Genomic DNA, 23527 nt, shown 5'->3' with positions numbered 1-23527 from the left:
ATATTGGGAAGTCCTTATGCACTCAGACTGTTGTCATTTCTTCAGAGTGAGCTAGAGGAAGATATAACAGCCACATTCAAACCAAGCCCAAGCAGTCCCTTGAGGGGTAGAGTTAACTCCTTGCTGGAGGGAAGCAAGATGGAGGCTGTCAGTTGCACCTGAGATCCTCCAAAATGTGCAAAACTTAAATTCAGCATTAATTCAGATGTTAAATAACTTCAGTGAAAAGCCTTTTCCTTCAGAGAGAAATTGGTCTGACTCGCCATGAGGTAGTGGCACAGGCATGGTTCATGGTACTCTATACTGCAAAGCATGGCAGATGACGAGATATATATGTTTGTGTATGTATAGACTATATTTTTCCTAGCTCTGAGAAGAAGGGATGAGCAAAATGCCAGGGTTATGCGGGACTCTCCTTCCTCCCAGGCGCTCAGCAGAGCCAGGGGCTGAGGCAGCCTTTGGCGAAGAGGGACGGGGTTGCTATCCCTGTGTTTGCCCCGGACGTTGAGGGTGAGCCTAGGGCCCCCGTGAAGCACCCTGAACTGGGTGCTTCAGTTCAGACTTCAGTTCAGAGTCCGATCGGTGCCGGGATGCGGATCGGTGCCCTCGGCGCGGCAGGCAGCGGCTGGAGGAGAGCGGGCTGCCCGCCGCGGAGGGCCGCTCGGCCGGCGCGGAGCGGCGCGGCGAGCAGCGCCGGAGGGAGCGGTGGGGCCGCAGCGGGGCGAGGACCCCCGGGCTGGGCCGGGCCGGGAAGGGGCGAAGAGCGCGCAGCGGCGCGGGCAGCCGCGGGGGCGGCGGGCCGCGCGCTTCCTCCTGGCCGGGCCGGCCGGCCCTGCCCAAGCGGCAGCGGGTTCCGCGCCCGGCCCGGCCCGGAGCCCCGCGGCCGCGGTCGGGTGTGGCGGCGGCTGCAGGGGGGCGCGGCGCACTCGCCCTGCTGGTAAAGACGGTGGCGGCTCGGCGGGGGGAACCCGACTTTGTCCGCGGCGAGGCTGAAGTGCTCTTACCTCGGAGTGGGAGTCGCGCACGTCCCTCTCCCCCCTGCCGGACGCACTTCAGTCCTAAAACGTGGGGGCATCGTTGCTTAACACACCTCAAACCACCCGCTCGCATATGCAGGCAGCTTATTGTTCGGGAGCGTGCTAATCCCAGGGCTATTGTCTATTCACTAGAGCTGCCAAGCCCAGGGCTATGGGACGTGTTTCCACTGAAGCGGCTCCGCTCTGGATGCCGTGTACAGTTTATGAGCAGAAAGCTTTCTGCAGGTTGGTGTGTGTACTGAGTACCTTTACTAGACAGGAGTTTGCAATTTAAACTGATGCAAGCGAACCAGTGACTTTTTAAATATTGGCGACTATTACTTTGCTGTGAGGTATTTAATACTTCTTCGATAGCTGTAGTTAGTTTCTGAAAGTGAATATATATATACATGTGTATGTGTGTGTGTGTGTATTCATTTCAACAGTGTCTTATTCCTGACCACCGCCTCGGTCATCCACGCACTTTCCTAACGAGGCAGTCCAGAAAAATCTTCACTGGGGGGATTCTTGCATTATGCAGTGTCTTGGGGCAGCGCTGTTTTCATTTAATGGTCCTAAGCCTCTTTAAAGAGGCAAAGCGTGTTGCCTTTAAATACATGTTAAAAAAAAAAAAAAGAAAAAACCTCTTGTCTTGAGAAACTGCTCAATTTGCAGGAAACCCTCCGGATGTTTGCTGCTTTTCATGTGGCATTTGTGGTCGGCTCTGATAACGCTGGGAGCACCACTTCCAACAACGCATTCTGTAATGGACCTGAAATAGAAACACATCTCTTGCCGGAGGATCCCCGCTCCGCGCCCCCACGCTTTATACTGACGGGTTTAAAAGGTCAATAAATCAGAAGGATGAACTCTCAGCAGCATTGTTAGGTTGGGAAAGTTAACGAATGACCCCAGGATTCGTGCGACCATGAAGGTTTCATATACACAGGAGTACCATAAGACACTCTTTGCTAAACGCTTCAGGGAAGCGAGGTTGTAAGTAAAGAGCAAAACTTGACTCAGGGTCAGTGTTGTATGGTATAAGTATTTTGAAGTTACAGTTCAGAAGTATCTAAACAGTCAAACAGCATGCGAGAGAAGAAGTTAGATAATCTATGACAGCAGAGGCACTGAAAGGGTCACAAACTGCCAGCATTTTCTGTACAAACCAGGGAGCTTTTACTTTCTCGGCTTAGATTCAAAACACACCTTTCTTTCTTTGATCCCAGATCAATGAGCTGTAGAAACAGTTTGCACAAATTTCCCAAACAAAGTCAACGGCAGTTTGCTTAGTTTATTACCTCATGTTCATTATATAGAAAAACATTTTCTTTTCTACTGGAAGTGACAGCCCTAAAATTGCTATAACGTGTATTTGTAAGCATTTCCTCAATTTGCAGAACTTTTTCAGTGCTAGCTCTTACAGGATTTGCTCCGTTGGCTCACGAAAATGCTTCTACTTAATAGAATAAAAGGGACGGGTTGACAGTTCAACAAGATCAGCTCGTATAAAAGGTAATACTCTGCACGTCGTGTTAAACTCCTAGATGGTCAGTTTTTGCCTGAGCCAGAGTAATACGGAGTAAGCCCAGGGTACCTGGGAACTGTTTGGAAGTGGGTGGCAATCAATCGCCTTCGTTAGGGCCGTGCGTTGTTGACTTCTTTTGGTTTTGCTTGTAAGTTATCTTGCTTTCTCTGCTCAACTGAGTAGTCTATTCTGTGCAGTAAAAAAGATACATATATTTTCCTGTTGCGTGATTATACTTCCGATAAGATTGGGATTTCGCTTACTGCAGAATTCTCTCTGGGTATCGTTCATTCATTGGCATGTGACCCATCCCGGGGCAATTGGCCTAGGATTAAGGGTTCCACGTCCTCAGGCGGCGAGTCGGGAACTGTCACAAGTCTCAGCAGTAAAATAAAAAAAGATAAACAAGAGTTAAAAAATTTGGCACATCAACCTTAAAAATGTACGCCCTAAGGTAGTATCCCAACGAAGTGAAATTAAAAACGGTTGAAAAGGCACTTAATTCCTAGCAGGCGTTCCTCGTTGTTGTAAGCGATTCTATGATGACAGTTTGGCTTTGCAATCGAAATCTGTACCGCGGGATTTCTTTTACGTTCAATTTCAAATGCATTACAGCTTTGTAGAAAGGTTATTATTATGGAATAGTATGCAATTAAGATGGTTACATACTTATATAAACATGATTTTCACCTCCACTGATTGTTACAAAATCTGCCATAACAAAAAAAGTACCGCTGTTTGAATTACTGTCTCTCGCTGTGTTGGACTTAAGCGTGTGTTTAGACGGTAAAAAAATAAACGTATTCTTTGCTTGGTTTTAGGCTGTTACTAGTCCTTTGGTAATGGTTTCGAGTCCTTGCACAGGGATAAATGGCAGATATCTTAAGTCAGGAAATATCTCACTTGATTATAATGCAACGGACGAATGCGAAAAAAGCATGAATGCAGAATTCTCTCGAGAACGCTCCCGAGAATAATAATCCTCAGTGTTAGCCCTGCACTAACTGTTCTTGTTAGCCTGCAAGAACAGTTCATCACCTCGTTCTTCTTTTTACAATACCTACAAGTTTAAAGGAACAGGTTTTTATGTTGTATGAAAGAGGAAATACAATGTTAGAATACGTTAATGGTGATCCCGGCTTAATTCCTTTCATTTCAGCGAGAATTCTTACAATATTGGTTTATTTGATCGAAGTGGTTGTCCAAACAAAGGTGTCCTTGACCAAATAAACCTCTTTGATCTTCAGTTTAAAGCTCAGCAGTTTCTCAAATAAGCATTGATGCATTTAATAGCACCGCATAACAATGCAAATATTAATCAGAGCGCTTGTGAAAACGCCGTATTTTATATTAGTTTGTATGCCAAAAGGAACATAAATGGTATCAAGGTAGATTTTGTGTTTATTATAAGTGACAGACTTTTTACAAACATCTATTTATAGATACAGTTTATTTATTCAGGCAGCAGTTCTCCACTTCATGAAATCAGAGAAATCCAGAACATATTCTGTGCGCGCAATGAATATAAAGCCAAACTAAACTAGAAATATTTACCACAATGTTCAATTTAAATAATCAATAAGTGAACTTACGTTCCATGCATTTGTACGTTTGGCGTATATTGAAGAACTTTGTTACGAAGTATGCAAAAGAATTAGAATACATTTAATAAACTTTACATGGATTTGCGGTACTACTTTCCCACGAAATTTGTATGTTTATTGGATTTGTAAGGTAAGGTACACTAAGGTTGTAGTAAAAGGTAGGAAAGGCAAATGTGCTACATAGCTTAAGACTTGGCTTATTCTTTGGAAGGTACTTTGCACGTCTGCCTACAATAGAAACCTTTTGTTACTCTCGAGGTGATATGCGGTATTTAGGTACAGTTGGTCATAATCTGCCTCTTCCATATCCTTTGAGTCTCTTCTGGACAGGGTTGTCTCAGTCTACCTGGGTCGGTAACGGATAGGTATATACCGCCCGATGGGACGGTAGCGCGGGACTTGCTCCGGGCCTATGCCTGCTACCATTAAGCGAGAGCGGGGCTGGGGGTGGAGGGCAGGTTACAAACGCTCTCCCGGCTCCGCAGAGGGAACCCGCTGTCCCGCGGGGCGGCGGTAGCAGCAGCGCCGCCCGCGCCGGCGCCGCGACCTGCTCAGGTGCCGGCCGCGCCGGGAGGGGCCGCCCCGCGCCGCGCCGGGAGCCGCCGCCGCCGCCGCCACCTTCCCGCGGCGCGCCCGCCCCCGCGGCCCCATTGGCCGCGCCGCTGCTCAAATAGGGCTCGGCCCGGACAGCGGCCGCAGTGAGCGGGGCCCGAGCGCCGAGCCCGTCCCGCGGCCCCGTGCGGAGCTCTCGGCGCGGCGGGCGGGCGAGTGGCGGCGGCGGCGGCGGCGCCGTCGGGGGCGGCGGCGCGGCCGTCCCGAGATGAGCAGCCCCGATGCGGGCTATGCCAGCAGCGACGACCAGGCGCAGGGGCGGTGCTCGCTGCCCATCATGATGCCGGCCATGGGCCCGTGCCCCTGGGCAGAGTCGCTGAGCCCCCTGGGCGAGGCGAAGGCGAAGAGCGAGGCGGCGCCGTCGGGGGCGGCGGGCGGCCGGAGCAAGAGCGAGTCGCGGATCCGCCGGCCCATGAACGCCTTCATGGTGTGGGCGAAGGACGAGCGCAAGCGGCTGGCGCAGCAGAACCCGGACCTGCACAACGCCGAGCTCAGCAAGATGCTGGGTGAGCGCGGGCGGGCGCGGAGGGCCGGGGGCGGCGCGGGGCGGGAGCGGGGGGCGCCGCGCCGGGCCGGGCCGGGCCGGGGCGAGGCGGGCGGGTCGGTCGGAGCCGGCCGGTCTGACGGTGCGTGTGGGCGCAGGTAAATCGTGGAAGGCGCTGTCGCTGGCGGAGAAGCGGCCGTTCGTGGAGGAGGCGGAGCGGCTGCGGGTGCAGCACATGCAGGACCACCCCAACTACAAGTACCGGCCGCGGCGGCGGAAGCAGGTGAAGCGCCTGAAGCGCGTGGAGAGCGGCTTCCTGCAGCACGGCCTGGCGGAGGCGGCGGGGCCCGGGCTGGGCAGCGAGGGCAGCGGCGGCGGCGGCGGCAGGATGTGCGTGGAGAGCCTGGGCCTGCCCTACGCCGAGCAGGGCTACGCGGCGGGGCCGGGCGCGCTGCCGCCGGCCGTGGGCCACTACCGGGACTGTCCGCCGCTGGGCGCCGCCTTCGACGGCTACAGCCTGCCGACGCCGGACCCGTCGCCGCTGGACGCGGCGGAGAGCGAGGCGCCCTTCTTCGCGGCGGGGCTGCAGGAGGAGTGCGCGCTGGTGCCCTACAGCTACCCGCCGCACCCGGCGGCCGAGTACGCGCCGGCGGCGGCGGCGGCGGCCGAGAGCCCGGCGGGCGCCGCGCTGCGGCGGCACCTGCCGCCCGGCGAGCCCCTGGGGCCGGGCGGCTCGCTGCCGGGGCTGCTGGGCTGCCAGGCGCCGCTGCACGCCTACTACGGGCAGATGTGCCAGCCGCCGGGCGCGGGGCGCCCGCCGCCGGCGGTGGCGGGCGGGCAGCCGTCGCCGCCGCCCGAGGCGGCGCAGTGCCGGGAGCAGCTGGAGCACTTGCCGCAGGACGAGCTGCTGGGCGAGGTGGACCGCACCGAGTTCGAGCAGTACCTGCACTTCGCCTGCAAGCCCGAGCTGGGGCTGCCCTTCGCGGGCCACGACGCCGCGGGGCTGCCGGCGGCCGAGGGCGCGGGGCCCGTGTCGTCGGCCGTGTCGGACGCCAGCAGCGCCGTCTACTACTGCGGCTACCCCGACGTGTGAGGCCTCGGCGCGCGGCGCGGCGCGGCACGGCACGGCACGGACTGCCAGCGAAGCGCTCGGCCCCGCTCCTATTTATGTAATTTATTTGAATCTTGAGAACTGACAGGGTATCAGTGAACTACTCGAGGTTTGAAGAGGCGACCCACCGTCTTGTTTTCCAGGTGGTGCAGGTCGAGCCATCTCTGTCCTACAGTGACATGTAAAACTGTTCCTGCTGTGGAATCTTGAAACGTTGATCCTAGTTGCATACTTGGAATCTAATTTCTGAGATCTTGTTACAGATCCTTATGCTTTTGTAATCTTGTACAGAATGCTGGGTTTTTATATGTTAGGTTTGTACAGAATAATTTTGCACTTTTACAAATAAAGGGAAAATAATAAAACTGGTCGTTGATATCCCCGCACAGAGATATCGTCCATTGTATATCTACTGCTGTTTAAAGTTATTTTCCTGGAGTCCCTTGTACCAAGGACAAGCTGTCACACCGAAGAGTATTTCTGTGGCCATAATCCCTTTCTCCTTCCATCTGTCCTGCTCAATTTATGAACAAAACTTCTAGTGACCGGAAACTGTTTACTCCCGACTACTGGAAAGATGATTTTCCAAACTTTAGTAGGTGACTTTTTAGGTGATTGATTGATAGGACTGAATTTAAAAGAATGGAGCAATCTATTTTTTTTTTTTTTCGAAGTGCAGAAGGAAGCTAAGAAAGCCCTGACTGAATTACATTAGAATTTGAGTATGCTTTTTAGGATAATCGTGGTACCATTGGATGCCATTAAGAACAGTACCTTGCTCAAATGTCAGAGTAAGTGCTAACTAAAGCAAATCTAATTCCCTGGAGGGAGTTTCATGTTCAAATACCTGCCTTCATTGCAGGGGTGTAAAGGTATACCAGATCTCTTCTGTGGAAAATAATACCAGTAACTTGGGGTTCAAAGTTGATGTAGAATTTAGTTATGCACGTCTAAAGGCCGGAGGCCTACCATCACTAGATTGCGCTAACACCAAATCACAGTAATACATTAAAGCTTACATTTTCAGGGTCTTTTTTTCCGAAGAAATTCTTTTTGAGTTTTGATATTGTCCTATCACATTTTGACTATCGATCGAAATACCTTTGTGACTGAGAAGCATGTCTTTTGCCCTTAAGCATCTGTAGTGGAAAAGGGGTTTCATTTAAATGGTAGGACTGATTCAAGCTGTGGAGTGGAATTGATAAATTCATTGTGTTGAATCAGAGGGGAATAGTCATGTAGGTCGTTTACTTGCTAAGATAAAAGCGGCGAAACAGAATCCTGGGGGGAGGGAGCTGAGGTAGAAGTGGCAGACTTGCCCAATGATTAACCTGTCTTTCCTCAGAAAGGGAAATCAAATCCGTTGCATTTTTAAATTACATTTAAATAGGCTTTTGTTTTTATCGGTGGAAGATAAAATAGCATACACAGACCCAGATACAAGCTGACGTAATCAATGTGTTTCAATCATAGCCTAAACAAGATATGTTAGCAAAAATTGAATATGTAACTGTATACTATTAGTGAGTCTTGAGTTAAAATACACTTAAAACCTTCTTGTTCTGTAAAATAGTCTACCCTCTAGTTTCTTGATCCTCCCAGTTTAGTTTTCAAATAGTCTTCAAGCTTCCATATGTACTTAGAACATCCATTCCACCATTCTCTTCACTCTTGTTCTCTCTGTGCACGGGATAAATGATATATTCGGTAATGACATACCTCAGAACAAAGACACTAGATATCTTTGTGATACTGTAATGTGGAACAATTTTTATATATATTCTGTTTATGATATGAATTTGCTGAGGTCTGTCCCACAGTACAGTATATACAGAAAAATATCTGGAGCCTCATTGAGAAAGTCCCGTTAGTGTTATGGACGGTTAATAGTAATTTCATAACATTTCTAAGCATAGATATACCGACTAAATTGTGCCTGAGAAGTAATGGTTGTATACCGGTTGAGTTTCCTTTTATTATACGGTTTTAACATACAGGATTAAATTAAATTCATTTTACCTTTTTCTCGCACGTTCATGACTTTCTAGAGGAAAATCACTTCTTTTGGGGAGAGGGGAATAAGACATTATTATACTTTTGGCAAGTGTGATCACAATCTCTTGTTATTTTTCAATATGTGCAGGTTTTGTTCCCATCCTCTCTCCTTTCCCCCACTCCCACTGCTCCAGACTCGAAGGGAATGGAAAGCTTAAGCGAACTTTGAAACTGTAGGCGAGTTCCTGACGACGCTTGAAGGAGTTCTACTCGATATTTATAATAATGCCTGGAGTCGTTGTCAATGAATCATGTTAAATATATTTAAAGGTTTTGGAAGAAGCGTTAACCAGCGAAGCAGTCCTGTGCCAGGCGGTGTACGGTACTAATGTGTCTACATTTTAAAAGTCCGATTATCTTTCTCATTAACCCGTGATATACAAGATCTCACCATCTCTAACCATCATCTAGAGTTTTTGAATACTGAAATCTAAGGAATATTGTTTTCCTTGGGTGTGTCTCGAGTAAGAGTGTCGCTTCCCCCCCCCCCCCCCCCCCGCCCCGTGAATGAGCGTTATCTGAACCTTCTCTAAAATTGGCTGGGCTTATGCACGGCCAATATACTCAGAGAAGAATTTTCTAAAGCCCTGTTCGAGTCCAATTTTCGAGAAAACTTCTCAGATTGTTATTGTTATACCCCCAAAACTGACCCGTAGGCCTTTTGAAAACTTCAAACTGTCTTCACATCTCATGAGTACCTGTGAAAGTCGACTATTAAAAAGGGACCCCAAAACGGAGTTCATTTTCTTTCGCAGTGATTGTCCGAAAAATCTAGAGTGGTTCTGGCGGTCGAGCCATGCAAATAGTTACTACCTGCTGTGGAGGCTGTGGAGACGGCTGTAAAATGTTTCCAACAGATCAAGGTGCCTTAATGCATCTTCACTCTGGTGTCCTGTCAGACTCGGGATCTGCTACTGCCGTCATGTTCCTGACAGGTTACATATATTAAATGTCTTCTTGAAAATCTTTTCTACTCTTTTCTTAGTGGTTATGGTTTACTCTTTACAAAAGTCACAGGGCAATGTCACATTTTTAATGGTTAAACATCATAAAAAGAAAAAAAAAGAAAGTCTAGGATCTTGGAAAAAGAGAGATTTTGCAATGTCAAATCTTTATATTTTTATCTGCCACAGTATAGGGCAGCCATATAAGCGGATGTGCCGCTGCTCTCTAACCTTGCCCAAAAAGCCAATCGCCAGTTAAACAATAGCATTAGCAAGCCAGGTCCTTCAGGATAGCTGTCACAGTGACGGTGAATACTCTGTACAGCTTCCTGAGGCTACTTTCGCCCAAAAGGTATTCAGCTCTCCCGCCACCTCCCTTACCAGTAAGCTAATTTATCGTATTTCAAGAGGTCCTTAGATCCTGGTCATTACTAACCCAGTCAACGCCCTTACATAGTGGTCGCACCGGAGTCGTAGGAGCTTCCTTCTTTTTGTGTTCTCTGTTCCTACAGCTATTTAAGTAAATCTGTAGTAGAAAAAGTAAGTAGGCCTAGTCTAGACCAAATATCTGTATATATATATATATATATATACCCCTTAAGGTTTGTCTTTACAGGGCAGATGATGAGAAAAGAATCACCAGTGGAAAATAAAAGCACTCGCTATTCGAGAGTAACTGGGACTGGAAATATCAGGAAACAGCAGTCTTGTGCTCTGAAATAACAGCATTAACTCATCGGGTTTTTCTCCGTTTCTGATAGCTGTGTTTTTCAAATTGGGCAAGCTCCTAGCACAGGAAAATAGTAATGCACAGAAAAGTTAGCATGGAGTGCTGCTGCAGATTTTCTGCCTGTAGAAAAGTTTTATTTGTTTACATGGCGTCTGCATTCTTATTTTGGAATAAATATGTTCCTCCTTTGTCCCGCAGTTTGCATTGCCTGTGAAAAGATGTATAAAAATCCCACTTTTAGCATGTCCACACCGGAAAGTGTACTGAGAAGTACAACAAGCCACACAGGAAGGAATAATTATATCCACAGGCCAAAGCGACCCCCTAGCAAATTTGTATACACAGTTACCCTGCGCTAGTGTAAACAGCACGGTAAGAGCTAGCGTAGGTGACACCGACAGGTCGTTTGCAACCTTGCGACAAGTCTAAATTAAAGCAGCATGGTGCTGAAATGGCTGGTGGGACCCGGGAGGCCTGTGCAGGGTCCCCGGGGTTACAATAACCTGTTGATGATTACTGTCCTGCCTCCCCTGCGGCTCTCTTCTCATGTCTCCTGTGGCTCTACTTGCACCCCGCAAGACCTGCTCTTTCTAGCCTGTACTGTGGAAGAGAGGCCTAACAGAGAGTCTAAAAGCTTCAGTTCCACGGAAAGCTTAGGGACTTCAATTTTCGTTGAAACCTTCTGTCAAATTTAGTTGTAATTGTCCAGCCATTCGGTGCAGATACTTCCTCACATTTTTACTTAGGTGTTAATGAGCTCGAGGGCCTGACCATGGACTTTTAATTATGAACAGGACTTTAGAATCCACTACTTACATGCCTATATATGCTTAACGTTAAACAGAGACGTAAATAACACAACGTTATTGTGTTAAATAATTACATGCTTACAAGATTGGACCTAAAATCACCCTACTTCAGCTTTCTGTCTATAAAATGAGGATGGTTGCCTCTTACCTTCTGTATGTTTGAACTTTCTGTATGTTTGAACCGAGGCTCTTACATAAAGTAACTGTCTTCATACCTAACAGAGTTAGTGCACTGATCAATCAGGGACCTAGGAGACTGCTACTTTTTGGTCACTTGTGTTTGTGTACTTTTTGCCTGAACGATTTACTCGGGAACTCACAGGAGGCCCATGGCATTACCAAGAATTCAATTAAAATCTTCTGAATCTTGGCCCAGAGCAAAACCATCCATATATTTCTGCTCATTTCTAGTGCTGATTGCATGACTTCTCTTCATTTGGATGCTGCTGAATCTATTTTTGGTGTTATTCATTGACTTGGGAAAAAAAAAAACAACGCACAAAAAACTCAAACTGCAAACCTTCCGAAAAAGGAAAATGATTGTTTGCGGCAACAAACAGTTCCTAGATTGTGAAATGACAGGCTATGACACTCATGTAAGAAAAAGAGAAATAATTTGTTTCATCTGTCTCGTCACAGAATCACAGAACGGTTGAGGTTGGAAGGGACCTCTAGAGATCATCTAGTCCAACCTCCCTGCTCAAGCAAGGTCCTCTAGACCTTGCATTTCCCAGGATCACGTCCAGGTGGGTTTTGAATATCTCCAATGAAGGAGACTCCACCACCCCTCTGGGCAACCTGTCCCAATGTTCATCACCCTCACAGCAAAGAAGTTTTTCCTCATGTTCAGATAGAACTTCTTGTGTTCCAGTTTTTCCCCGTTGCCTCTTGTGCTGTCACTGGGCACCAAAGAGAAGAGTATACCTCCATCTTCTCGACACCCTCTCTTCAGATACTTGTACACATTGATGAGATTCCCCTCTCAGTCTTCTCTTCTGCAGGCTCAACAGGCCCAGCTCTCTCTGCCTTTCCTCATAGGAGAGATGCTCCAGCTCCTTCATCATCTTGGTAGCCCTCCGCTGGACTCTCTCCAGTAGTGCCATGTCTCTCTTGTACTGGGGAGCCCAGGGCTGGACACAGTGCTCCAGGTGAGGCCTCCCCAGGGCTGAGTAGAGGGGCAGGATCACCTCCCTCCACCTGCTGGCAACACTCTGCCTAATGCAGCCCAGGAGACCATTGGCTTTCTTGGCCACAAGGGCACATTGCTGCCTCATGGTCAAGTTGTTGTCCACCAGGACCCCCAGGTCCTTTTCTGCAGAGCTGCTTTCCAGCAGGTCAACCCCCAGCCTGTACTGCTGAGTGGGGTTATTCCTCCCTAGGTGCAGGACCCTGCACTTGCCTTTGTTGAACTTCAGGAGGTTAAAGAACTATGTACAGACATCTGCTCCCATTGCTGTCAACAGTAATTGATGACATGTTCTCACTCAGGATCTCACTTCAAGAGTCGTGGTACTCTATAAGCACTTATGGCGACCCAAGACTGGCGACCATGTGTAATCCTATGTTTATAGTGTAGAACTTCAAAAACTTATTTTAAAGTCACTTTTTTTTTTTTGAGGAGATGGTTTGTGATGTATTTACCCCCGCTCCCAAAATCTTTTATTTTTTGTTGCTTAATATCTGTTTTCGCGTTTGGAAATCAATAATAGTCGGGGACGCTGCACATGGTGATAATGTTCTGTCATCACCATGTTATCGATGTACAGCTGCTTTAAAGCCCTATAAACAGCTGCTGTAATGCCCTATAAAATAATACTGGTCAAGTTTTTACAAGCTGCGTGTTGTGAATGAATTACATGATATGACCCCAGCTCGCGAAAGGTGCTTGCTTTCTGTATTTCCAACTATGGTTTGACTCGTTTGACATATTGCTCGTTTCTGTCTGCTGAGGAAAATGAGCAGCGCGTTCATGAGACGGTGAGCTCCTACCCAAATATTTTGCACCCATCTCTGCAGCATGCAGGCGCTCCCGAAAGGGGCAGCTGACTCTCATTTGAGGTTTAACTGCGGTTGATTCAGCGGGCACAGCCTTGGGGTGCGGAATTCGCCGGCCCCGGCGGCGGATCGCGGCGATCCACTGCCCGTCGCGGCTGCCAGCTCTCGCCTGCTGTCGTCCCGGCGACAAGAGTCCGCCGCGGCCTCTCTGTGCCTCTGCCAAAACGTCCACTTTCCCCTGCCGTTTCTCCCGTACTGGAGTTGTCGCGGCAGCGAGAAAACCGGGCACGGAAGGTGCAGGAGCACGGTCAAATCAAAGCGGAAAATGAGAGGACGGGATCGCAGTGCGAGCACAGGAGAAGAGCAGCGTAATCCACCTCCATACGCAAGTTATCCCACTAAAAGCCTGCAAAGTTGTAAGACAGACAACCCACCCCCCCTTATCTTTGAGGATGTAGACATTTTCTTTAAGGACCTACTCTCCTGCAGAACAGAGAAGGGAGCGGCCGCGTCTTTGTATTTTGGGGAAATTTAAAGTATGTGTCTAAAGAATACACTTCTTTCCCGAAAAAATACTTCTTTCCTACAGTTCAAGGGCTTTTAATATAACTACGTTCAATTAATTTCTGTGTGAACGGATTTCGATAACATCTGTCAAACTCAGATCAGCACCATTATCATTAAATGACCACTAGCCTTGATCATTCCTCGGGTGTGTATTGCAACCCCAGACCCTTTCCCCTCCAGCAAACATTTATAGTTTTTTTTCGGGTTCATAGCTACATACTTCATGTGGAAGATTAAGGACTAAGTATCTTATTTAAATGTCACTCTTTGTTAAGAATTACACAAAATTATTTAATCTTGGGCTTGAAATGAAACACAAACGCAGACGCACAGAGTAAAAAGTTATAAGACGGCTTAAGTAATCCCCGTATTTGTCTGTCGAGAAAAGAAAATAGGTTCCCTAACGGCACGAGTATTTTCGGGAAATATTCCCATCACAGGTACCTGACCGGAGGATTTTGGGGCTCCAGCCAAGTCATGCATACATCATGGTACATATAGATACATACAGACAGTGCACATGGTGGCAAGTGTCTAGAGAGCTCTGTCGTCCGAGGTGCCAGGCACAAAAAAGCCGACAAAGAAAATAACATTTTATTGTGGAAAAAAGACGTAATCCTTAACTGTTTGGCTAACTTAATTAGCTAAAGGCTAATTCTTCTTCTTCTTCTTCTTCTTTTTTTTTTTTTTTGGGTAGCTGCCCACTGTTTTTATATAAATAAGAATGTCATGTCATGAATGCATGGATATTTTCAGGTTGTATGGTTATGCTACGTGACAAAATGGTGCAACAAATGCACTTCAAGCCAAGCCGAAGGTTGCAGATTGCTCGTTGCTCTTTTATGAGCAAAACACACTTTTGATTCATTAGGATGCACTTTTTTATGTGCATTCATCCAGCATGAAATGTTACAGTAATAGAATACCTTCCGAGGTAATGAAAAACAGGGCTATTGATACGACTGGAAATACAATCAAATACTAGAAAGCTCAAAAAGGGAGAATTATAACCCAGTGGAGAGGGCTCCATTTATCAGGACAACCCTGACAATCATGGCAGCCGGATAGTAGCAAAAATTATTCACAAAACACGGAGACTCTTTTCACACGGAAAGAAATCTTCCCTTCTCAACCGTATTACGTAGTGGCGGCTGGCAACTCGGCACCGGCGAGGCTGCATCCAAGCATCACCGCGCTGTCACCACGGGGCCACTGGTTAAGCGGACACAGGTCCGAGCCGCTGAGCGCGGGGCGGCAGCAGCAGCGCCCGCGCCGGCGCCGCGACCTGCTCAGGTGCCGGCCGCGCCGGGAGGGGCCGCCCCGCGCCGCGCCGGGAGCCGCCGCCGCCGCCGCCACCTTCCCGCGGCGCGCCCGCCCCCGCGGCCCCATTGGCCGCGCCGCTGCTCAAATAGGGCTCGGCCCGGACAGCGGCCGCAGTGAGCGGGGCCCGAGCGCCGAGCCCGTCCCGCGGCCCCGTGCGGAGCTCTCGGCGCGGCGGGCGGGCGAGTGGCGGCGGCGGCGGCGCCGTCGGGGGCGGCGGCGCGGCCGTCCCGAGATGAGCAGCCCCGATGCGGGCTATGCCAGCAGCGACGACCAGGCGCAGGGGCGGTGCTCGCTGCCCATCATGATGCCGGCCATGGGCCCGTGCCCCTGGGCAGAGTCGCTGAGCCCCCTGGGCGAGGCGAAGGCGAAGAGCGAGGCGGCGCCGTCGGGGGCGGCGGGCGGCCGGAGCAAGAGCGAGTCGCGGATCCGCCGGCCCATGAACGCCTTCATGGTGTGGGCGAAGGACGAGCGCAAGCGGCTGGCGCAGCAGAACCCGGACCTGCACAACGCCGAGCTCAGCAAGATGCTGGGTGAGCGCGGGCGGGCGCGGAGGGCCGGGGGCGGCGCGGGGCGGGAGCGGGGGGCGCCGCGCCGGGCCGGGCCGGGCCGGGGCGAGGCGGGCGGGTCGGTCGGAGCCGGCCGGTCTGACGGTGCGTGTGGGCGCAGGTAAATCGTGGAAGGCGCTGTCGCTGGCGGAGAAGCGGCCGTTCGTGGAGGAGGCGGAGCGGCTGCGGGTGCAGCACATGCAGGACCACCCCAACTACAAGTACCGGCCGCGGCGGCGGAAGCAGGTGAAGCGCCTGAAGCGCGTGGAGAGCGGCTTCCTGCAGCACGGCCTGGCGGAGGCGGCGGGGCCCGGGCTGGGCAGCGAGGGCAGCGGCGGCGGCGGCGGCAGGATGTGCGTGGAGAGCCTGGGCCTGCCCTACGCCGAGCAGGGCTACGCGGCGGGGCCGGGCGCGCTGCCGCCGGCCGTGGGCCACTACCGGGACTGTCCGCCGCTGGGCGCCGCCTTCGACGGCTACAGCCTGCCGACGCCGGACCCGTCGCCGCTGGACGCGGCGGAGAGCGAGGCGCCCTTCTTCGCGGCGGGGCTGCAGGAGGAGTGCGCGCTGGTGCCCTACAGCTACCCGCCGCACCCGGCGGCCGAGTACGCGCCGGCGGCGGCGGCGGCGGCCGAGAGCCCGGCGGGCGCCGCGCTGCGGCGGCACCTGCCGCCCGGCGAGCCCCTGGGGCCGGGCGGCTCGCTGCCGGGGCTGCTGGGCTGCCAGGCGCCGCTGCACGCCTACTACGGGCAGATGTGCCAGCCGCCGGGCGCGGGGCGCCCGCCGCCGGCGGTGGCGGGCGGGCAGCCGTCGCCGCCGCCCGAGGCGGCGCAGTGCCGGGAGCAGCTGGAGCACTTGCCGCAGGACGAGCTGCTGGGCGAGGTGGACCGCACCGAGTTCGAGCAGTACCTGCACTTCGCCTGCAAGCCCGAGCTGGGGCTGCCCTTCGCGGGCCACGACGCCGCGGGGCTGCCGGCGGCCGAGGGCGCGGGGCCCGTGTCGTCGGCCGTGTCGGACGCCAGCAGCGCCGTCTACTACTGCGGCTACCCCGACGTGTGAGGCCTCGGCGCGCGGCGCGGCGCGGCACGGCACGGCACGGACTGCCAGCGAAGCGCTCGGCCCCGCTCCTATTTATGTAATTTATTTGAATCTTGAGAACTGACAGGGTATCAGTGAACTACTCGAGGTTTGAAGAGGCGACCCACCGTCTTGTTTTCCAGGTGGTGCAGGTCGAGCCATCTCTGTCCTACAGTGACATGTAAAACTGTTCCTGCTGTGGAATCTTGAAACGTTGATCCTAGTTGCATACTTGGAATCTAATTTCTGAGATCTTGTTACAGATCCTTATGCTTTTGTAATCTTGTACAGAATGCTGGGTTTTTATATGTTAGGTTTGTACAGAATAATTTTGCACTTTTACAAATAAAGGGAAAATAATAAAACTGGTCGTTGATATCCCCGCACAGAGATATCGTCCATTGTATATCTACTGCTGTTTAAAGTTATTTTCCTGGAGTCCCTTGTACCAAGGACAAGCTGTCACACCGAAGAGTATTTCTGTGGCCATAATCCCTTTCTCCTTCCATCTGTCCTGCTCAATTTATGAACAAAACTTCTAGTGACCGGAAACTGTTTACTCCCGACTACTGGAAAGATGATTTTCCAAACTTTAGTAGGTGACTTTTTAGGTGATTGATTGATAGGACTGAATTTAAAAGAATGGAGCAATCTATTTTTTTTTTTTTTTCGAAGTGCAGAAGGAAGCTAAGAAAGCCCTGACTGAATTACATTAGAATTTGAGTATGCTTTTTAGGATAATCGTGGTACCATTGGATGCCATTAAGAACAGTACCTTGCTCAAATGTCAGAGTAAGTGCTAACTAAAGCAAATCTAATTCCCTGGAGGGAGTTTCATGTTCAAATACCTGCCTTCATTGCAGGGGTGTAAAGGTATACCAGATCTCTTCTGTGGAAAATAATACCAGTAACTTGGGGTTCAAAGTTGATGTAGAATTTAGTTATGCACGTCTAAAGGCCGGAGGCCTACCATCACTAGATTGCGCTAACACCAAATCACAGTAATACATTAAAGCTTACATTTTCAGGGTCTTTTTTTCCGAAGAAATTCTTTTTGAGTTTTGATATTGTCCTATCACATTTTGACTATCGATCGAAATACCTTTGTGACTGAGAAGCATGTCTTTTGCCCTTAAGCATCTGTAGTGGAAAAGGGGTTTCATTTAAATGGTAGGACTGATTCAAGCTGTGGAGTGGAATTGATAAATTCATTGTGTTGAATCAGAGGGGAATAGTCATGTAGGTCGTTTACTTGCTAAGATAAAAGCGGCGAAACAGAATCCTGGGGGGAGGGAGCTGAGGTAGAAGTGGCAGACTTGCCCAATGATTAACCTGTCTTTCCTCAGAAAGGGAAATCAAATCCGTTGCATTTTTAAATTACATTTAAATAGGCTTTTGTTTTTATCGGTGGAAGATAAAATAGCATACACAGACCCAGATACAAGCTGACGTAATCAATGTGTTTCAATCATAGCCTAAACAAGATATGTTAGCAAAAATTGAATATGTAACTGTATACTATTAGTGAGTCTTGAGTTAAAATACACTTAAAACCTTCTTGTTCTGTAAAATAGTCTACCCTCTAGTTTCTTGATCCTCCCAGTTTAGTTTTCAAATAGTCTTCAAGCTTCCATATGTACTTAGAACATCCATTCCACCATTCTCTTCACTCTTGTTCTCTCTGTGCACGGGATAAATGATATATTCGGTAATGACATACCTCAGAACAAAGACACTAGATATCTTTGTGATACTGTAATGTGGAACAATTTTTATATATATTCTGTTTATGATATGAATTTGCTGAGGTCTGTCCCACAGTACAGTATATACAGAAAAATATCTGGAGCCTCATTGAGAAAGTCCCGTTAGTGTTATGGACGGTTAATAGTAATTTCATAACATTTCTAAGCATAGATATACCGACTAAATTGTGCCTGAGAAGTAATGGTTGTATACCGGTTGAGTTTCCTTTTATTATACGGTTTTAACATACAGGATTAAATTAAATTCATTTTACCTTTTTCTCGCACGTTCATGACTTTCTAGAGGAAAATCACTTCTTTTGGGGAGAGGGGAATAAGACATTATTATACTTTTGGCAAGTGTGATCACAATCTCTTGTTATTTTTCAATATGTGCAGGTTTTGTTCCCATCCTCTCTCCTTTCCCCCACTCCCACTGCTCCAGACTCGAAGGGAATGGAAAGCTTAAGCGAACTTTGAAACTGTAGGCGAGTTCCTGACGACGCTTGAAGGAGTTCTACTCGATATTTATAATAATGCCTGGAGTCGTTGTCAATGAATCATGTTAAATATATTTAAAGGTTTTGGAAGAAGCGTTAACCAGCGAAGCAGTCCTGTGCCAGGCGGTGTACGGTACTAATGTGTCTACATTTTAAAAGTCCGATTATCTTTCTCATTAACCCGTGATATACAAGATCTCACCATCTCTAACCATCATCTAGAGTTTTTGAATACTGAAATCTAAGGAATATTGTTTTCCTTGGGTGTGTCTCGAGTAAGAGTGTCGCTTCCCCCCCCCCCCCCCCCCCGCCCCGTGAATGAGCGTTATCTGAACCTTCTCTAAAATTGGCTGGGCTTATGCACGGCCAATATACTCAGAGAAGAATTTTCTAAAGCCCTGTTCGAGTCCAATTTTCGAGAAAACTTCTCAGATTGTTATTGTTATACCCCCAAAACTGACCCGTAGGCCTTTTGAAAACTTCAAACTGTCTTCACATCTCATGAGTACCTGTGAAAGTCGACTATTAAAAAGGGACCCCAAAACGGAGTTCATTTTCTTTCGCAGTGATTGTCCGAAAAATCTAGAGTGGTTCTGGCGGTCGAGCCATGCAAATAGTTACTACCTGCTGTGGAGGCTGTGGAGACGGCTGTAAAATGTTTCCAACAGATCAAGGTGCCTTAATGCATCTTCACTCTGGTGTCCTGTCAGACTCGGGATCTGCTACTGCCGTCATGTTCCTGACAGGTTACATATATTAAATGTCTTCTTGAAAATCTTTTCTACTCTTTTCTTAGTGGTTATGGTTTACTCTTTACAAAAGTCACAGGGCAATGTCACATTTTTAATGGTTAAACATCATAAAAAGAAAAAAAAAGAAAGTCTAGGATCTTGGAAAAAGAGAGATTTTGCAATGTCAAATCTTTATATTTTTATCTGCCACAGTATAGGGCAGCCATATAAGCGGATGTGCCGCTGCTCTCTAACCTTGCCCAAAAAGCCAATCGCCAGTTAAACAATAGCATTAGCAAGCCAGGTCCTTCAGGATAGCTGTCACAGTGACGGTGAATACTCTGTACAGCTTCCTGAGGCTACTTTCGCCCAAAAGGTATTCAGCTCTCCCGCCACCTCCCTTACCAGTAAGCTAATTTATCGTATTTCAAGAGGTCCTTAGATCCTGGTCATTACTAACCCAGTCAACGCCCTTACATAGTGGTCGCACCGGAGTCGTAGGAGCTTCCTTCTTTTTGTGTTCTCTGTTCCTACAGCTATTTAAGTAAATCTGTAGTAGAAAAAGTAAGTAGGCCTAGTCTAGACCAAATATCTGTATATATATATATATATATATACCCCTTAAGGTTTGTCTTTACAGGGCAGATGATGAGAAAAGAATCACCAGTGGAAAATAAAAGCACTCGCTATTCGAGAGTAACTGGGACTGGAAATATCAGGAAACAGCAGTCTTGTGCTCTGAAATAACAGCATTAACTCATCGGGTTTTTCTCCGTTTCTGATAGCTGTGTTTTTCAAATTGGGCAAGCTCCTAGCACAGGAAAATAGTAATGCACAGAAAAGTTAGCATGGAGTGCTGCTGCAGATTTTCTGCCTGTAGAAAAGTTTTATTTGTTTACATGGCGTCTGCATTCTTATTTTGGAATAAATATGTTCCTCCTTTGTCCCGCAGTTTGCATTGCCTGTGAAAAGATGTATAAAAATCCCACTTTTAGCATGTCCACACCGGAAAGTGTACTGAGAAGTACAACAAGCCACACAGGAAGGAATAATTATATCCACAGGCCAAAGCGACCCCCTAGCAAATTTGTATACACAGTTACCCTGCGCTAGTGTAAACAGCACGGTAAGAGCTAGCGTAGGTGACACCGACAGGTCGTTTGCAACCTTGCGACAAGTCTAAATTAAAGCAGCATGGTGCTGAAATGGCTGGTGGGACCCGGGAGGCCTGTGCAGGGTCCCCGGGGTTACAATAACCTGTTGATGATTACTGTCCTGCCTCCCCTGCGGCTCTCTTCTCATGTCTCCTGTGGCTCTACTTGCACCCCGCAAGACCTGCTCTTTCTAGCCTGTACTGTGGAAGAGAGGCCTAACAGAGAGTCTAAAAGCTTCAGTTCCACGGAAAGCTTAGGGACTTCAATTTTCGTTGAAACCTTCTGTCAAATTTAGTTGTAATTGTCCAGCCATTCGGTGCAGATACTTCCTCACATTTTTACTTAGGTGTTAATGAGCTCGAGGGCCTGACCATGGACTTTTAATTATGAACAGGACTTTAGAATCCACTACTTACATGCCTATATATGCTTAACGTTAAACAGAGACGTAAATAACACAACGTTATTGTGTTAAATAATTACATGCTTACAAGATTGGACCTAAAATCACCCTACTTCAGCTTTCTGTCTATAAAATGAGGATGGTTGCCTCTTACCTTCTGTATGTTTGAACTTTCTGTATGTTTGAACCGAGGCTCTTACATAAAGTAACTGTCTTCATACCTAACAGAGTTAGTGCACTGATCAATCAGGGACCTAGGAGACTGCTACTTTTTGGTCACTTGTGTTTGTGTACTTTTTGCCTGAACGATTTACTCGGGAACTCACAGGAGGCCCATGGCATTACCAAGAATTCAATTAAAATCTTCTGAATCTTGGCCCAGAGCAAAACCATCCATATATTTCTGCTCATTTCTAGTGCTGATTGCATGACTTCTCTTCATTTGGATGCTGCTGAATCTATTTTTGGTGTTATTCATTGACTTGGGAAAAAAAAAAACAACGCACAAAAAACTCAAACTGCAAACCTTCCGAAAAAGGAAAATGATTGTTTGCGGCAACAAACAGTTCCTAGATTGTGAAATGACAGGCTATGACACTCATGTAAGAAAAAGAGAAATAATTTGTTTCATCTGTCTCGTCACAGAATCACAGAACGGTTGAGGTTGGAAGGGACCTCTAGAGATCATCTAGTCCAACCTCCCTGCTCAAGCAAGGTCCTCTAGACCTTGCATTTCCCAGGATCACGTCCAGGTGGGTTTTGAATATCTCCAATGAAGGAGACTCCACCACCCCTCTGGGCAACCTGTCCCAATGTTCATCACCCTCACAGCAAAGAAGTTTTTCCTCATGTTCAGATAGAACTTCTTGTGTTCCAGTTTTTCCCCGTTGCCTCTTGTGCTGTCACTGGGCACCAAAGAGAAGAGTATACCTCCATCTTCTCGACACCCTCTCTTCAGATACTTGTACACATTGATGAGATTCCCCTCTCAGTCTTCTCTTCTGCAGGCTCAACAGGCCCAGCTCTCTCTGCCTTTCCTCATAGGAGAGATGCTCCAGCTCCTTCATCATCTTGGTAGCCCTCCGCTGGACTCTCTCCAGTAGTGCCATGTCTCTCTTGTACTGGGGAGCCCAGGGCTGGACACAGTGCTCCAGGTGAGGCCTCCCCAGGGCTGAGTAGAGGGGCAGGATCACCTCCCTCCACCTGCTGGCAACACTCTGCCTAATGCAGCCCAGGAGACCATTGGCTTTCTTGGCCACAAGGGCACATTGCTGCCTCATGGTCAAGTTGTTGTCCACCAGGACCCCCAGGTCCTTTTCTGCAGAGCTGCTTTCCAGCAGGTCAACCCCCAGCCTGTACTGCTGAGTGGGGTTATTCCTCCCTAGGTGCAGGACCCTGCACTTGCCTTTGTTGAACTTCAGGAGGTTAAAGAACTATGTACAGACATCTGCTCCCATTGCTGTCAACAGTAATTGATGACATGTTCTCACTCAGGATCTCACTTCAAGAGTCGTGGTACTCTATAAGCACTTATGGCGACCCAAGACTGGCGACCATGTGTAATCCTATGTTTATAGTGTAGAACTTCAAAAACTTATTTTAAAGTCACTTTTTTTTTTTTGAGGAGATGGTTTGTGATGTATTTACCCCCGCTCCCAAAATCTTTTATTTTTTGTTGCTTAATATCTGTTTTCGCGTTTGGAAATCAATAATAGTCGGGGACGCTGCACATGGTGATAATGTTCTGTCATCACCATGTTATCGATGTACAGCTGCTTTAAAGCCCTATAAACAGCTGCTGTAATGCCCTATAAAATAATACTGGTCAAGTTTTTACAAGCTGCGTGTTGTGAATGAATTACATGATATGACCCCAGCTCGCGAAAGGTGCTTGCTTTCTGTATTTCCAACTATGGTTTGACTCGTTTGACATATTGCTCGTTTCTGTCTGCTGAGGAAAATGAGCAGCGCGTTCATGAGACGGTGAGCTCCTACCCAAATATTTTGCACCCATCTCTGCAGCATGCAGGCGCTCCCGAAAGGGGCAGCTGACTCTCATTTGAGGTTTAACTGCGGTTGATTCAGCGGGCACAGCCTTGGGGTGCGGAATTCGCCGGCCCCGGCGGCGGATCGCGGCGATCCACTGCCCGTCGCGGCTGCCAGCTCTCGCCTGCTGTCGTCCCGGCGACAAGAGTCCGCCGCGGCCTCTCTGTGCCTCTGCCAAAACGTCCACTTTCCCCTGCCGTTTCTCCCGTACTGGAGTTGTCGCGGCAGCGAGAAAACCGGGCACGGAAGGTGCAGGAGCACGGTCAAATCAAAGCGGAAAATGAGAGGACGGGATCGCAGTGCGAGCACAGGAGAAGAGCAGCGTAATCCACCTCCATACGCAAGTTATCCCACTAAAAGCCTGCAAAGTTGTAAGACAGACAACCCACCCCCCCTTATCTTTGAGGATGTAGACATTTTCTTTAAGGACCTACTCTCCTGCAGAACAGAGAAGGGAGCGGCCGCGTCTTTGTATTTTGGGGAAATTTAAAGTATGTGTCTAAAGAATACACTTCTTTCCCGAAAAAATACTTCTTTCCTACAGTTCAAGG

At 48.7% G+C, this 23527-nt stretch overlaps 2 protein-coding genes across 2 annotated transcripts; both read left to right on the top strand.

The window, feature by feature from the left end:
* The first annotated feature begins 4936 nt into the window (after window positions 1–4936).
* Window positions 4937–8379, top strand: LOC138066213 (transcription factor SOX-17-like). Its single transcript, XM_068933838.1, has 2 exons — window positions 4937–5266; window positions 5403–8379. The coding sequence occupies exons 1-2, from the start codon at window positions 4969–4971 to the stop codon at window positions 6335–6337; spliced, it is 1233 nt and encodes a 410-aa protein (XP_068789939.1). The 5' UTR covers window positions 4937–4968; the 3' UTR covers window positions 6338–8379.
* Window positions 8380–14974: 6595 nt separating this feature from the next.
* On the top strand, window positions 14975–18422 carry LOC138066212 (transcription factor SOX-17-like). Its single transcript, XM_068933837.1, has 2 exons — window positions 14975–15308; window positions 15445–18422. The coding sequence occupies exons 1-2, from the start codon at window positions 15011–15013 to the stop codon at window positions 16377–16379; spliced, it is 1233 nt and encodes a 410-aa protein (XP_068789938.1). The 5' UTR covers window positions 14975–15010; the 3' UTR covers window positions 16380–18422.
* The last annotated feature ends 5105 nt before the right edge of the window (window positions 18423–23527 follow it).

Source organism: Struthio camelus, chromosome 2, assembly GCF_040807025.1.
Source record: "Struthio camelus isolate bStrCam1 chromosome 2, bStrCam1.hap1, whole genome shotgun sequence".
NCBI lineage: Eukaryota > Metazoa > Chordata > Aves > Struthioniformes > Struthionidae > Struthio > Struthio camelus.
Note: the sequence above shows the minus strand (reverse complement) of the source record. Positions and strands in the feature narration are given on the sequence as shown.

Bases quoted from the DNA above. Each gene is read 5' to 3' on its own strand.
- LOC138066212 (XM_068933837.1), top strand. From the start codon at position 15,011: ATGAGCAGCCCCGATGCGGGCTATGCCAGCAGCGACGACCAGGCGCAG. The intron at 15,309-15,444 runs GTGAGCGCGGGC...GTGTGGGCGCAG, and splicing joins CGAGCTCAGCAAGATGCTGG to GTAAATCGTGGAAGGCGCTG.
- LOC138066213 (XM_068933838.1), top strand. From the start codon at position 4,969: ATGAGCAGCCCCGATGCGGGCTATGCCAGCAGCGACGACCAGGCGCAG. The intron at 5,267-5,402 runs GTGAGCGCGGGC...GTGTGGGCGCAG, and splicing joins CGAGCTCAGCAAGATGCTGG to GTAAATCGTGGAAGGCGCTG.